General features: G+C 35.1%; 3 protein-coding genes across 4 annotated transcripts; 1 reads left to right on the top strand and 2 right to left on the bottom strand.

Moving 5' to 3' along the window:
* Positions 1-47: 47 nt before the first annotated feature.
* LOC109161541 (uncharacterized protein At3g49720-like) lies at positions 48-3619 on the top strand. Of its 2 annotated transcripts, none has more exons than XM_019309989.1 (7): positions 48-156; positions 924-1079; positions 1389-1428; positions 1572-1610; positions 2343-2717; positions 3042-3097; positions 3198-3619. In XM_019309989.1, the coding sequence occupies exons 2-7, from the start codon at positions 960-962 to the stop codon at positions 3348-3350; spliced, it is 783 nt and encodes a 260-aa protein (XP_019165534.1). In that variant the 5' UTR covers positions 48-156; positions 924-959; the 3' UTR covers positions 3351-3619. The 2 variants fall into 2 exon arrangements, with proteins under 2 accessions (XP_019165534.1, XP_019165533.1); XM_019309988.1 differs by having other exon boundaries at positions 51-158; positions 919-1079.
* Positions 3620-4596: 977 nt separating this feature from the next.
* Positions 4597-7260, bottom strand: LOC109161540 (probable xyloglucan endotransglucosylase/hydrolase protein 10). The gene is made up of 4 exons (XM_019309987.1): positions 7005-7260; positions 5737-5837; positions 5454-5647; positions 4597-5092 (listed from the first exon to the last, which is right to left on the bottom strand). Exons 1-4 carry the CDS (start codon positions 7201-7203, stop codon positions 4690-4692), a joined length of 897 nt encoding a protein of 298 aa, XP_019165532.1. The 5' UTR covers positions 7204-7260; the 3' UTR covers positions 4597-4689.
* Positions 7261-7932: 672 nt separating this feature from the next.
* On the bottom strand, positions 7933-10020 carry LOC109161306 (probable xyloglucan endotransglucosylase/hydrolase protein 10). Its single transcript, XM_019309641.1, has 4 exons — positions 9805-10020; positions 9596-9699; positions 9271-9467; positions 7933-8429 (listed from the first exon to the last, which is right to left on the bottom strand). Exons 1-4 carry the CDS (start codon positions 9989-9991, stop codon positions 8027-8029), a joined length of 891 nt encoding a protein of 296 aa, XP_019165186.1. The 5' UTR covers positions 9992-10020; the 3' UTR covers positions 7933-8026.
* Between the last annotated feature and the right edge of the window lie 1335 nt (positions 10021-11355).

The following is an 11355-nucleotide window of genomic DNA, read 5'->3' as shown; positions in this document are numbered from 1 at the left end:
TTCCAAATCAGAACAATATCTGTGTCTTTCAGTACGAGTCAAATACATTCCTGGATGCGTAGACGGCAGAGGTATATAATAAGGTAGTAGAAGGAAAGCGAGCAGATCCAGATCCCACCTCCATTCCATCTCTACCTCAACAGATCTCCCTCTCAGGTAACTCTCTCTCTCTCTCTCTCTCTCTCTCTCTCTCTCTCTCTCTCTCTCTCTCTCTGGGTCTTCATTTCGAACTGGGAACTGTAATTCTCTGTATGCCATTTAGGTTCGCTTTTCCGTCTAGTTTAAGTTTTGGGTTGCTTTTCATAGTTCAGAAAAACGTCAAATTTTGTTACTTTTTTTCCGGGTCTTCTGGGCTTCTTTATCTTCCCTTCAGCTCATAACTCGTTGGTTAAAGTTGTAATCTTTTGAGTGAAATGACATGGTATTATCCGAGATATATGTGGTTCTGCTTGTTGCAAGTTCTGCTTCATTGATTAATGGGGTAGTAAGTATGGAAGAGATTCTCTGCCTTGGTTGAATGTTTCTGTGTCTTTTCCTCCTTTGCATCTAAGCTTAATTAAGGTGTCCCTTTTATAGAAACAAACCAATTCCAGGCTGCTTGAGGTTTCCTTTGTCTTTTTCTCATTATATTTTCACATAATCATAACTTGTCATTAGCAAGTCACCTTTATGGAAATAATCCCAATTACTGGCTGTCTTTGAGGAATATTTTCTTTGGTGGATAATGTGCCTAGTTGATCCCAAAGTCAAGCATCTTCTGCTAACTGATAGTTTTTCATATGACTTGTGAACTTGGATTAGTATTTCTTGACCTCAAATTTGACAATATTTAAAGTTCAAAGTGTTTTGGGATTAAAGAATTCTTCTGTGGTTTTTTTTTTTTTTTTTTTTTTCAATTAATACTTGTCATATGTTGTACTCAGTACCACGCCGTGCTTGCTAATTGCAACTCCATTACAATGTCGAGAAGGCCAAATACATCTCGCCGTCTGATGGATGCTGGGAGCCTTCCATTTGTAGGCTCCCTGCATCCCAAATCACGCCCCTCTCCTTTTTTGTCTCTAGGGCTTGTGGTTGTGGTAAGTATTAATTCATTTCTTTAAATCCATTTTTTGCTATGTTTGCGTGTGTGTGTTATAGGCTTATGGGATTATTTATAATGTAGTATTGTCCAGTGTTGCAAAAATCGCGCCTAGGTGCCGATTAATCGGTGCCTCCTAGGCGCCCGCCTAGAGGGCGCCTAGCGATTTTTTCAACATTGGTACTGTTGTTGACTAGTGAGGAAGTGTAGTTTAACGAAATGTCCTCAACATCCTAGACACTATAATACTCAGTTGCTTTAAGATATATGTATTATTGCTGTGTAAGAGGGTTTATATATTTTGCAGGGTGCATTGCTGATTATTGGCTATCTACACAGTGGATCAGGTATATATTGTCCTATATACTTGAGTATTCTTTTACCGAAGAAGATTTTATCGGACCATGTAATGGGTTATCCTGTGTCGCTTGAGGCTGCTGAACCAACCCATTTTTTGGTTTACATTGACATAGTTTATTCTTCATGATAGGTGGAAGAGCTGGATTAGAAGCGTATAACAGACTCGAAGGTATTTCCTATGATTACTCTTTTGAGTTTGTTTATGATGCTATTTCAAATCACCAGTTGATAGTAGATAACGATATAACATGGTTAATCATTTCACTTCGTTCGGAGAAAGGTACATGATAATAGAATGTTGTTGCACTTTATGTGGATATCTGTCTTGCATAGGTTTTTCACTAAGCGAATAAAGGCATTTTATTTTCTTCTGATTGTTAAAAACCTTACAGCATGTTTGGTTCATGGAATAGGTCAGGAATGGAATAATATTCTTGGAATAAACCTATTCCATTGTTTCTATTCCTTTAACCAACCAAATACTGGAATATAATTTCTAAAGTCTATTCCTTCAGCGAACCAAACAATATAATACAATTCATGTTCTATTCCTTACCTATTCCATTCCCTATGGAATAGCATTCTTATTCCCTCAAAATTCATTCCATGAACCAAACATGCTGTTAGTGTCTATTCATTATAATGTTAGTATTTATTAAAGGTCTAACTTTCCGTTCTATATATGTCTTTACAAGCCACAGCCATTGGGCTTTTGTTATTTACAAGTCTCGAGCATACATTTGTGCGATTTTCCTGACTGCTATGATAAATGAAAACTTTCATCCTCATTCTTTCCAATTTAAATGCAATTATTCTAATTATTATTCAGGCTTTTGTGTTATATTTTTCAGCGACTTTTGGTTTAGCACGTAATTAATGTCCCTCGTATCACTTGATGTAGGCGGTGTTTCATGTACATTAGAGCTACAAAATGCATTGCCTGTACTGAAAAAAGCATATGGTGATAGCATGCACAAAATATTGCATGTGGGCCCCGACACCTGCTCGGTAGTGTCCACATTGTTGAAAGAAGAGGATACTGAAGCGTGGGGAATTGAACCATACGACTTAGATGAGGCCGATGCCAACTGCAAGAGTCTTGTACGGAAAGGCATAGTGCGTGTGGCTGATATCAAGTTTCCTCTTCCTTACCGTGCCAAGTCATTCTCCCTTGTCGTGGTGTCAGATGCCGTGGATTACTTGTCCCCGAGATACCTTAACAAGACTCTTCCACAATTGGCTAGAGTGGCTGCTGATGGTTTAGTCATATTATCCGGTAAATTTTGATCAACTCTTTTTGAAACATATTACAGTATCTTTTGCCAATGACCTTGTGGTCGAGTGGCACCAAGTTCCTCTCTCATATGGGAGGTTGTGGCTTCGAGCCTTAGAGGAGACAGTATTGACTCTTTGTGCTTTAATAGGTTGAGAAAGTAGTTATGAACAGATACTGCATTGTAACAGAGTCAGTAGCACTCAAAAAATATTACAGTATCTCTTAATTGGACAAGAAGGATTAGTGGATATTCCTACCATGCTGCTTAGAGTAAAGTTTCAACATTTAAAGGTTGAGTTTGTGAATTTTCAAACCAATTTCTAGGTTATCCCGGTCAGCAAAGAGCTAAAGCGCCAGAGATGTCTAAATTTGGGCGCCCTGTAAGTCACCAAATTCTTATTTCGAGATTGATCATTGTTCTTAATGGTGCCATCCCCGAGAACTATATCTTTGTTTTGTTTTTTTTTTTTTCCTGAAAAGGCCAAATTGAGAAGCTCATCGTGGTGGATAAGGTTCTTCGTTCAAACGAGCTTAGAAGAGAACGAAGCTGCAACAAAGAAGTTTGAACAAGCGGCCGCCAAAAGATCTTACAAGCCAGCCTGCCAAGTTTTCCACCTGAAGCCACTCCACTAACGATGCCTTAGCAAGCGAGGAAGCATTATCGCCCACAGGCCGGCCACAGCCTGTTAAATTATTTTGACGAAATTACAGTCTCTCCAGTTCTGCAAAAGCTAGATCTGCTGTTTAAGATGGTATTGGTTTGCTGCATAGATTGTTCTTTTGATAATTGTAAAAGAAAAATAAAACTAGTAATTTAATTCTTTTTTTCCCCCACTTTTTGGGCATGTACTCTCATTGACAATATTTATATAGTTGCTGGTTTTGCCTAGAACTTTATTCCAGAATGAAGTGATATTGCTGATATCTTTGGCCAGCAGATTACTTGCTTACGATCTGTGAAACAAAAAAGGAAACCTCCCATAATCTTGCCCGGGGTTCGATTCTTATCACGAGCATTAGAAATTTGAGCTTTTTGTGTGTAGATTTGTTCGATTTATCAAGAGTAAATACCCAAAATGGTCCATCGACTATAGCTAAATTCACAAATTGGTCCTCAACTTTCAATTTCACCCAATTAAGTCCTTAACTTTGCAATTTTGACACGATTTGGTCCTCTATCTAATTGACCGTTTGTTGACCGTGATCGACGATCTCTAGAAGAACCTTCAGCTCTCGTCGGAGCACGCGGAGGCCTCTAGGTTGACGTTGTACCAGTTCGAAAACACGTCGTCTTCTTCGCTCTGGTACGAATTCAACTACATTGAATCCAAAGGGAGGATGAAGAAGGTAACCGGGTTTGGTAGATTGCTTTCGACAGTGGATTCAAATGTAACAGTGCGGTCTGAAAATGCAACCGAAACCTTAAAAAATCGACGATGGACCATGAATTTACATATATATCCTCAAAAATCACAGTCAACAAACGGTCAAATAGACAGAGGACCAAATTGTGTTAAAATTACAAAGTTAAGGACTTAATTGGGTGAAATTAAAAGTTGAGGACCAATTTGTGAATTTAACTATAGTCGAGGGACCATTTTGGGTATTTACTCATTTATCAAAGTTAAGTTATCAAATAAAAAAGAAAAACATCGCCAGGTTATCAAATAAAATGAAAAGAAATTTGCTATTGCCGGGGATCAAACCCGGGTCACCTGCATGACAGGCAAGAATACTCACCACTATACTACAACGACTTTGTTGTTTGTTATGGGACAAGAAGGTTTAATATAAGTAAACCAAATACAATGATAGTAGTTCCAACTTCCAACTACAATCTCAAGAACTTGGCTTCTATAACAGTGTTTGCAAGAAAGAATTGGAAAATGAAAGTGAAAACCTATTTATTCTTAAATTATAGAGTAATAATATCATAAAAATCGAAATTTCTCTGGTAACCGTATCGTCATGATTAATACTCGAGAAGGAAGCATTCTCTTGGGAGGGAATTCTTAAATCTTCGGAAATCCATGCAATAATCATAGATAACGTGGTATCTTTTGACCCATCTGAACAGCCTTCTTTGAGCCCATGTTAAAGTGCTTGATCTCTCATTATTCCACCAATTTGCAAGGCCACCTGACCAGCAAAATATGGGATTCCCTCCCCACACACAGGCATCAATCCTGTAGTCCCTGAATGTGGCTATGAAGGGTGCCTTTAACCAATCTATTTTCACTCTTCCTCCCTCAGTTGCCCAGCTGTCGCCGTCCCATACGCTGAGCTTCAGCCCCATTGGCTGCCACCTCGGATATGCCACCCCTCTATCTACATGGTTCCTGTATGTTCTTATCGGTACCCAGTCCACCATAAACCTGCAAATTCATAAGTTTAATTGATTTCAGCTATTATTTGAGAGTGTAAAATTATGTGAATTCTGTCTCGTGACTTTGGTTGGTAAATCACCATGAAGAGATAAATCAATCTATATTGTTCATAACTAAGTGTTCAACAATCTGCTAGCTAGGTATAGGGCTAGCCAGTCACGTGGACTGCAGATGCTCATGACTTTGGCATGACTTTGATATTAAATTGAAGTATGTGCTCCATCTCAACTAAAAGTTTAACCTTATAGTTGGATTGCACATTAATGGTATATGCTCAACGTTATGATCAATATTATAGAGCTTAATCATCTCAGAAAATGGTTAGGTTAGAGTGAATTAAAATGCTTACACGATTTGGTGGAGGTTCCATAATATAGAATAGGTGTGGAAGTCTTTGGTTGGGTCAAACCACAGCCTAATCCTATGCTCTCTGTTGCCATACCCATCAGCAAAAACATTGGTCTGAAGAATGCATGGCTTCCCGGGTTCATTTCCCAGGAATTCAAAGTCCAACTCATCACGGTTCGGCTGGTCCGAGGTTAACTGCATCATTATATTAACTACCAACATAAGTCTTTCATATCATCATTACACTCTGTCGGATTATGTTCATTTCGATCAAACACACTTACATAGAATGCCACGACAGTGCCGGCAGAATTCCCAGGAATCAGTTTAATCCTCATGTCGAACTGACCGAACAAGTACATATCCTTGGTTGCCATTACACTTCCTACCAAAAAAAAAAAAAAAAAACTTAACTATATTTTCTTCTCGGTTGAATCCCCAACCCTAAGGACCCCACACTCCGACCCGGGATAACTATATTTTCTTGATTCCATAGGTGGGCATAATTTGGATTAATAATTATCTGAACTAACATCAAACTAATTTTGAATTTTAGGTTAGTATTCGTTTAGATAATTTTTATAATTATGATATATTTAAATATAGATTCTGTTCAATATCATACCTAACCTAAATTCGAAATTTTATTATAAATATAAAAATATAAATTATATATTGACTATTACATTATTTCATAATTAATTTTATACTCCTTATTAATTTTCAAAATTTTCTTAGTTAATATAGTATTTTGTCTTATTTTAAGTTTGATAGAGTATACAAAAAATTATAAATATATCAATAATAAAATAATTTAAAAACTCAAAATTGATATTTAAAAAAAAAAAATAAGTATACCCAAATTTACTCGAAATAAACCCAGAATAGTTTCATTTGTACCAAACATAACTGAATTAAATTTAGTTAAAATATGAAGAGTAAAAAACATCACTCAAAATTTTCAAATACTCAAAAGAAAATTCAAATATTACTGAATCGAACCGACACGTACCATCCCTTAGATAAAAAAAAAATATTTGTAGAATGACAGCTTCAATTTATAGATTACCTCGAAATAAACCAAAATATTTTATGTATACCCAAATTTACTCGAAATAAATTCAAAGTATTTTCACTTTTTTGATATAACAAATAACACCACTACCACTACACCACCACCACCACCATAATATTTTTGATATATTATTAGTTATTATTTTATTATATTTAAAATTATTATTATATTATTATATATTATTATACATGTTGTAATATTCTAAATAAAATAATTAAAATGTTTAATTATACAATTCTACTCATTTTCCAGAAAATGAACCAAACACACAAAAACAGTTTTCCAGAATGCAACCAAACACTGGAAAGGAAAATGTTTTCCGGAAAATGACTCATTTTCCAGAAGTCATTTTCTAGCTTTCCAAACGGACCCTTAGTTAGAATATGGAAAGTAACAAAATAAAATTCAAATATCACCGGAATCGAACCGACTCCCGCCCCTACTTGTTGAGAAATTATGTAAAACTTTATAGATTACCAGAAGCACGGTCGAGTTTCAAGCTTCTTGATCGGCCATCTGGGGAAGTAATTACATGGGTAGGGCCCCATGCCACGAAGAAATCTCTGTTGAAATCTCCAGTGGAAACCACAGAAGCTATTGAAACATGGAACTTCAGAATGCTAAGAAAGATTATTATTATTGCAGCAACGATGAGTCTGCAGATGTTTCTTCCCATGATTCTTTTTGAAGATCAACAATGGAGGATTTTATTTGGTGGGAAGTTTAACTAACGAAAGAGAGAGAATATATATATATACATAGGTATGTATTGCATGGGAATGAAGATTTATATATATTATATATGGTGAGGGGATAGATGAAGAGAACCATAAAGAGTCATGCTTAAGCAAGAAATATCTTTAGTAGGAAGCAAAAGAATATTAATTAAGCTGCATTTTTACTATATAATTATGCCATAATGACGATGGGTTGAACTCCATAATTAAAGATTACAATCTAACTTCCTAGTTTTGCTTTATACTATTTGGCCAACTTTGTTTGTTTGTTTCTTAATTCAGCGCGCTAACTATTACTTAGTATTAATTAAAGAATATAATGCCGACACGAACTTAGTTAGCTTTAGCTAGCTTAATGGTTCAGTATGCAATATTTAACAGAAGAGACCAATGTTTGAATCTGCGGGCAGATCCCTTTGACCTGGTTCAGACAGGCTTGTGTGTAAGAAACTTTTGTAAACATCTAAGAATTAAAAATGGTGGAAAGGTAAAGAAAGTGATCAACTGACAATCTTCATCTTTTGGCAATCTTTCTCATTATCTTCAATTCTACACCCAACTTCATAACTATCTATGCCTTAATTAGCTTCATCCCATTATTATTCTTTGCCTCTTTCTTGCTCTTAGCTTGCTCACTTCTTCTATACTTATTAAATAAAATATCAAAATAAAAAGTAAAAACATTTTTATTCTTAAAAAATTATTATTATTATTGACTTAGGATGTCGTAGAATTTGGTGTGTATGATATGATACATGATCATCAATACTTAGGAAGAGAGCATTCCAAAGGGATGGAACCGTTAAATCTTTGGCTGTCCGTACAATAGTCATAGGTAATTTGGTACTTCATGACCCATTCGTACAGGCCTCTTTGAATCGGTGTTAGAGTGCTATAATTGTCCTGATTCCACCAATTTGAAGGCCCATCTGCCCTACATTCGGAGGGGTCCCCTTTCCACACACAAGCGTCTATGGTGTAGTCCTTGAATGAGGCTATGAAGGGGGCCTTTGACCAGTCAATCTTCACTCTGCCGCCGTCAGTTGCCCAGCTGCTGCCGTCCCATAAGCTAATCTGCGCCGGCGCCGGCTGCCCCATTGGATATGCCACCCCTTTGTCTGCATGGTTCCTGTATGTTCTTATGGGTACACTGTCCACCATAAATCTGCAAGTCCACACAAGTTTTAATTTAATTTTACTTTCCCCAAATTTGAGTTGAGTGCCTTGAAAGTGAGCAAACTTTCAAGTTTTTCGTAATTGTAGGGTAGCTAGTTCATAGGGAATAAATAGATGACTAAAACTAGTTGAATTTCTAATAATATAATAAGATGCATGGTTACGTTATAGAGTTAAAATATAAAGTTTACTTCCAAATTTTACTCCCTCAAATTTACTCTCTAATATGACGGACTCTGATAGGTTATTTTCTTCATGTGGGCACCATAAAAGTGTTACATGTATCACTAATTTAAGGAGTTAATTCCATCGAAGGTTCCTTGTCTTTAGTATCAATTCCAAATTTAATCCCAGACTATCGTTTTTACCATTATACATCACAAATTGTCTTTTTTGGACACTTTTAGTCATTCTCATGATTTTTTTCTATTTTTAGTAAGGCATTTTTGTCGCTTCATTTTTTTTTTGTTATTTTTTCCGGTTTCAACCCGTTTAATTGGTTTAGGACTTTACTAAAAATTGGTTGAAAAATATGATTACTAAAAATCATAGGTTACCTAAAGTTTTAAACCAATTAAACTGGCTGAAACCGAAAAAATAACAAAAGAAAAATATGAATAGACAAAAATGCCCTTACTAAAAATATAAAAAATTATAAGGACTAAAGTGTCCAAAAACGATAGTCTGAGATGTAAAATGACAAAAATGATAGTGTGAGACTAAATTTATAATTACCACCAAAGACAATGGATCTCTGATAAAAATAACTCCTAATTTAAGTGTGGGAATAAAAATATGAAATATGAAATGGGAGTATAACGTTAGCTTACACGATATGGTAGATGTTCCATAATATAGTATAGTTATGGAAGTCTTCTGTTGGATCAAACCACAGCTTAATCTTCTGCTCTCTTTCGCCATATCCATTCGTAAAAACATTCGTCTGAAGAGTGTATAGATCCCCGGCCACATTCCCCAGAAATTCAAAGTCCATCTCATCACGGCTCGCGGCCGGATCTGACATTAACTGCAACATATATCATTTAAAAAGATAACTAATCATCAATTGCTCCACATCCGGATCCAATTTTACGCGTTTAGTTCCGTTAATGAGATTTGAATTGATCGACAAGTAAAATGAAACACAAGACTTACATAGAAGGCGGTAACAGTGCCGGCAGAATACCCAGGAACCAGTTTCATCTTCATGACGAACTGCCCAAACAAGTACTTATCCTTGGTCGACATTGATGAACTTGCTAATTAATTAAAACACAGAATTAATGAAGAAGGTTAGTTCAATTCTTAGCTATATATGCTTTAATTTCTTGATTTATATATATTATGTATGTTTTGTGGATTACCAGCGGCGGTGTCGAGTGTGAGGCTTGTTGATCGGCCATCTGCAGAAGTGTTTATATGCCCGGGGGCTGCATATATCACAAAGAAATCTTGGTTGAAATCTCCAGTGGAAACCACAGAAGCCAATGAAACATGGAAGAGTAGTAGTGCGCTAATAAGGAAGATTATTGCAGTAAAGAAATTTCCCATGGTTTCTTTTGAAGGTCAACAATGGAGGGTTTAATTTGGTGGGAAGTTGAAAGGCAGAGAGGGATTATATATAGGTATTGCATGGGAATGAAGGTGGTGATCGAGGATAACAAGGTAGAAAACCAAACCTAAACAATCATGCTTAATTAAGGAAGCACAAGTTTTTTTTGAGTGACTCGAGAAATCTATAGTTACACTACTGGAAATTATGAAATTTACGATCACCTGAAAGTGATTTTAAATCAAGTTGAAAGCAAAAAGTGGTCGGAAATAGCAACAAAAATTTTTTCGGATACCAAAAATGGTCAGAACAAGACTTTCAACTTGATTTAAGATACTTTCAGGTGGTTGAAAATTTCATAATTTTCAGTAGTGTTATAACGGGTATGCAATGGATAAAAATTACTAATGTATAATAAACCTAAATAGGAAGCAAATTAAAGGAATATCAATAATAAGATGTGCTTTTAATTTATTACTAATATAATATAATTATGCCATATTGGCAGTGAATTGAACACCGGCCATATTGCATATTGGATTCCAGCTTTCACAAAAGTTTTGCTCTATTTACGCAACTAGTAATTGTCACGTACCATGCACGAACTATTATTAATTTAACAAATTTACCAATTAAATTTTTGACATTCTCTGAATTAGTAAAGAAAATAATAATTGTAGAAACAAAAAAACGTACTTGAATTTTTTAGCTCAAAATTAGTTTGATTAAAAATGTAAGTATAACTATATACAATGTAATATTTAATATTTTTAAAAGTTTAATTATGTTATTATTATGTTTATTTTAAATTTATTATTACTTGTATTATTATTTGAATTTAATTTTTTTTAAAGGAATTTGAATTTGAAATAACTACTTTAATTATATAATAACTAACGTATTTAAATAAAACTTGTAAATAAAATAATAGGTGATATTTGTCGAAATCTCCACCAGAAACTTATTCATTTGAAAAAAGACTATTTATGTAAGAACTAAGGGTGTGTTTGGTTGGTGGGTTTTGCCTATAGGAATGGGTATGAAAGTGATTGTTGTTGTTTGGTTGATAGGTTTTTAGAACACTATTATGGGTTTTGAATACCCTCATCAATTGAAAAACACATACTCAAATAAAATAAGGGTTTCATTCCCTTGTTCATTCTCAAGCACTGGTTGCACTGCTATTAGTAATCATTCTCATTCCACCAACTACCAAACATGTTAAATACTTTCACCAAAACCCATTATCATTATCAAGTATTTGATACCCATTCCGATTCGGATTCCTATGTGCGAACCAAACACACACTATATTTATTTTATATCTAATTTATCATCTTTATATATGTGGAGTCAAATTAAT

This window comes from Ipomoea nil, unplaced genomic scaffold (assembly GCF_001879475.1).
Source record: "Ipomoea nil cultivar Tokyo-kokei standard unplaced genomic scaffold, Asagao_1.1 scaffold2922, whole genome shotgun sequence".
Classification (NCBI taxonomy): Eukaryota; Viridiplantae; Streptophyta; class Magnoliopsida; order Solanales; family Convolvulaceae; genus Ipomoea; species Ipomoea nil.
The sequence above is the reverse complement of the archived record's forward strand: the minus strand, read 5'-3'. Positions and strand labels throughout refer to the sequence as shown.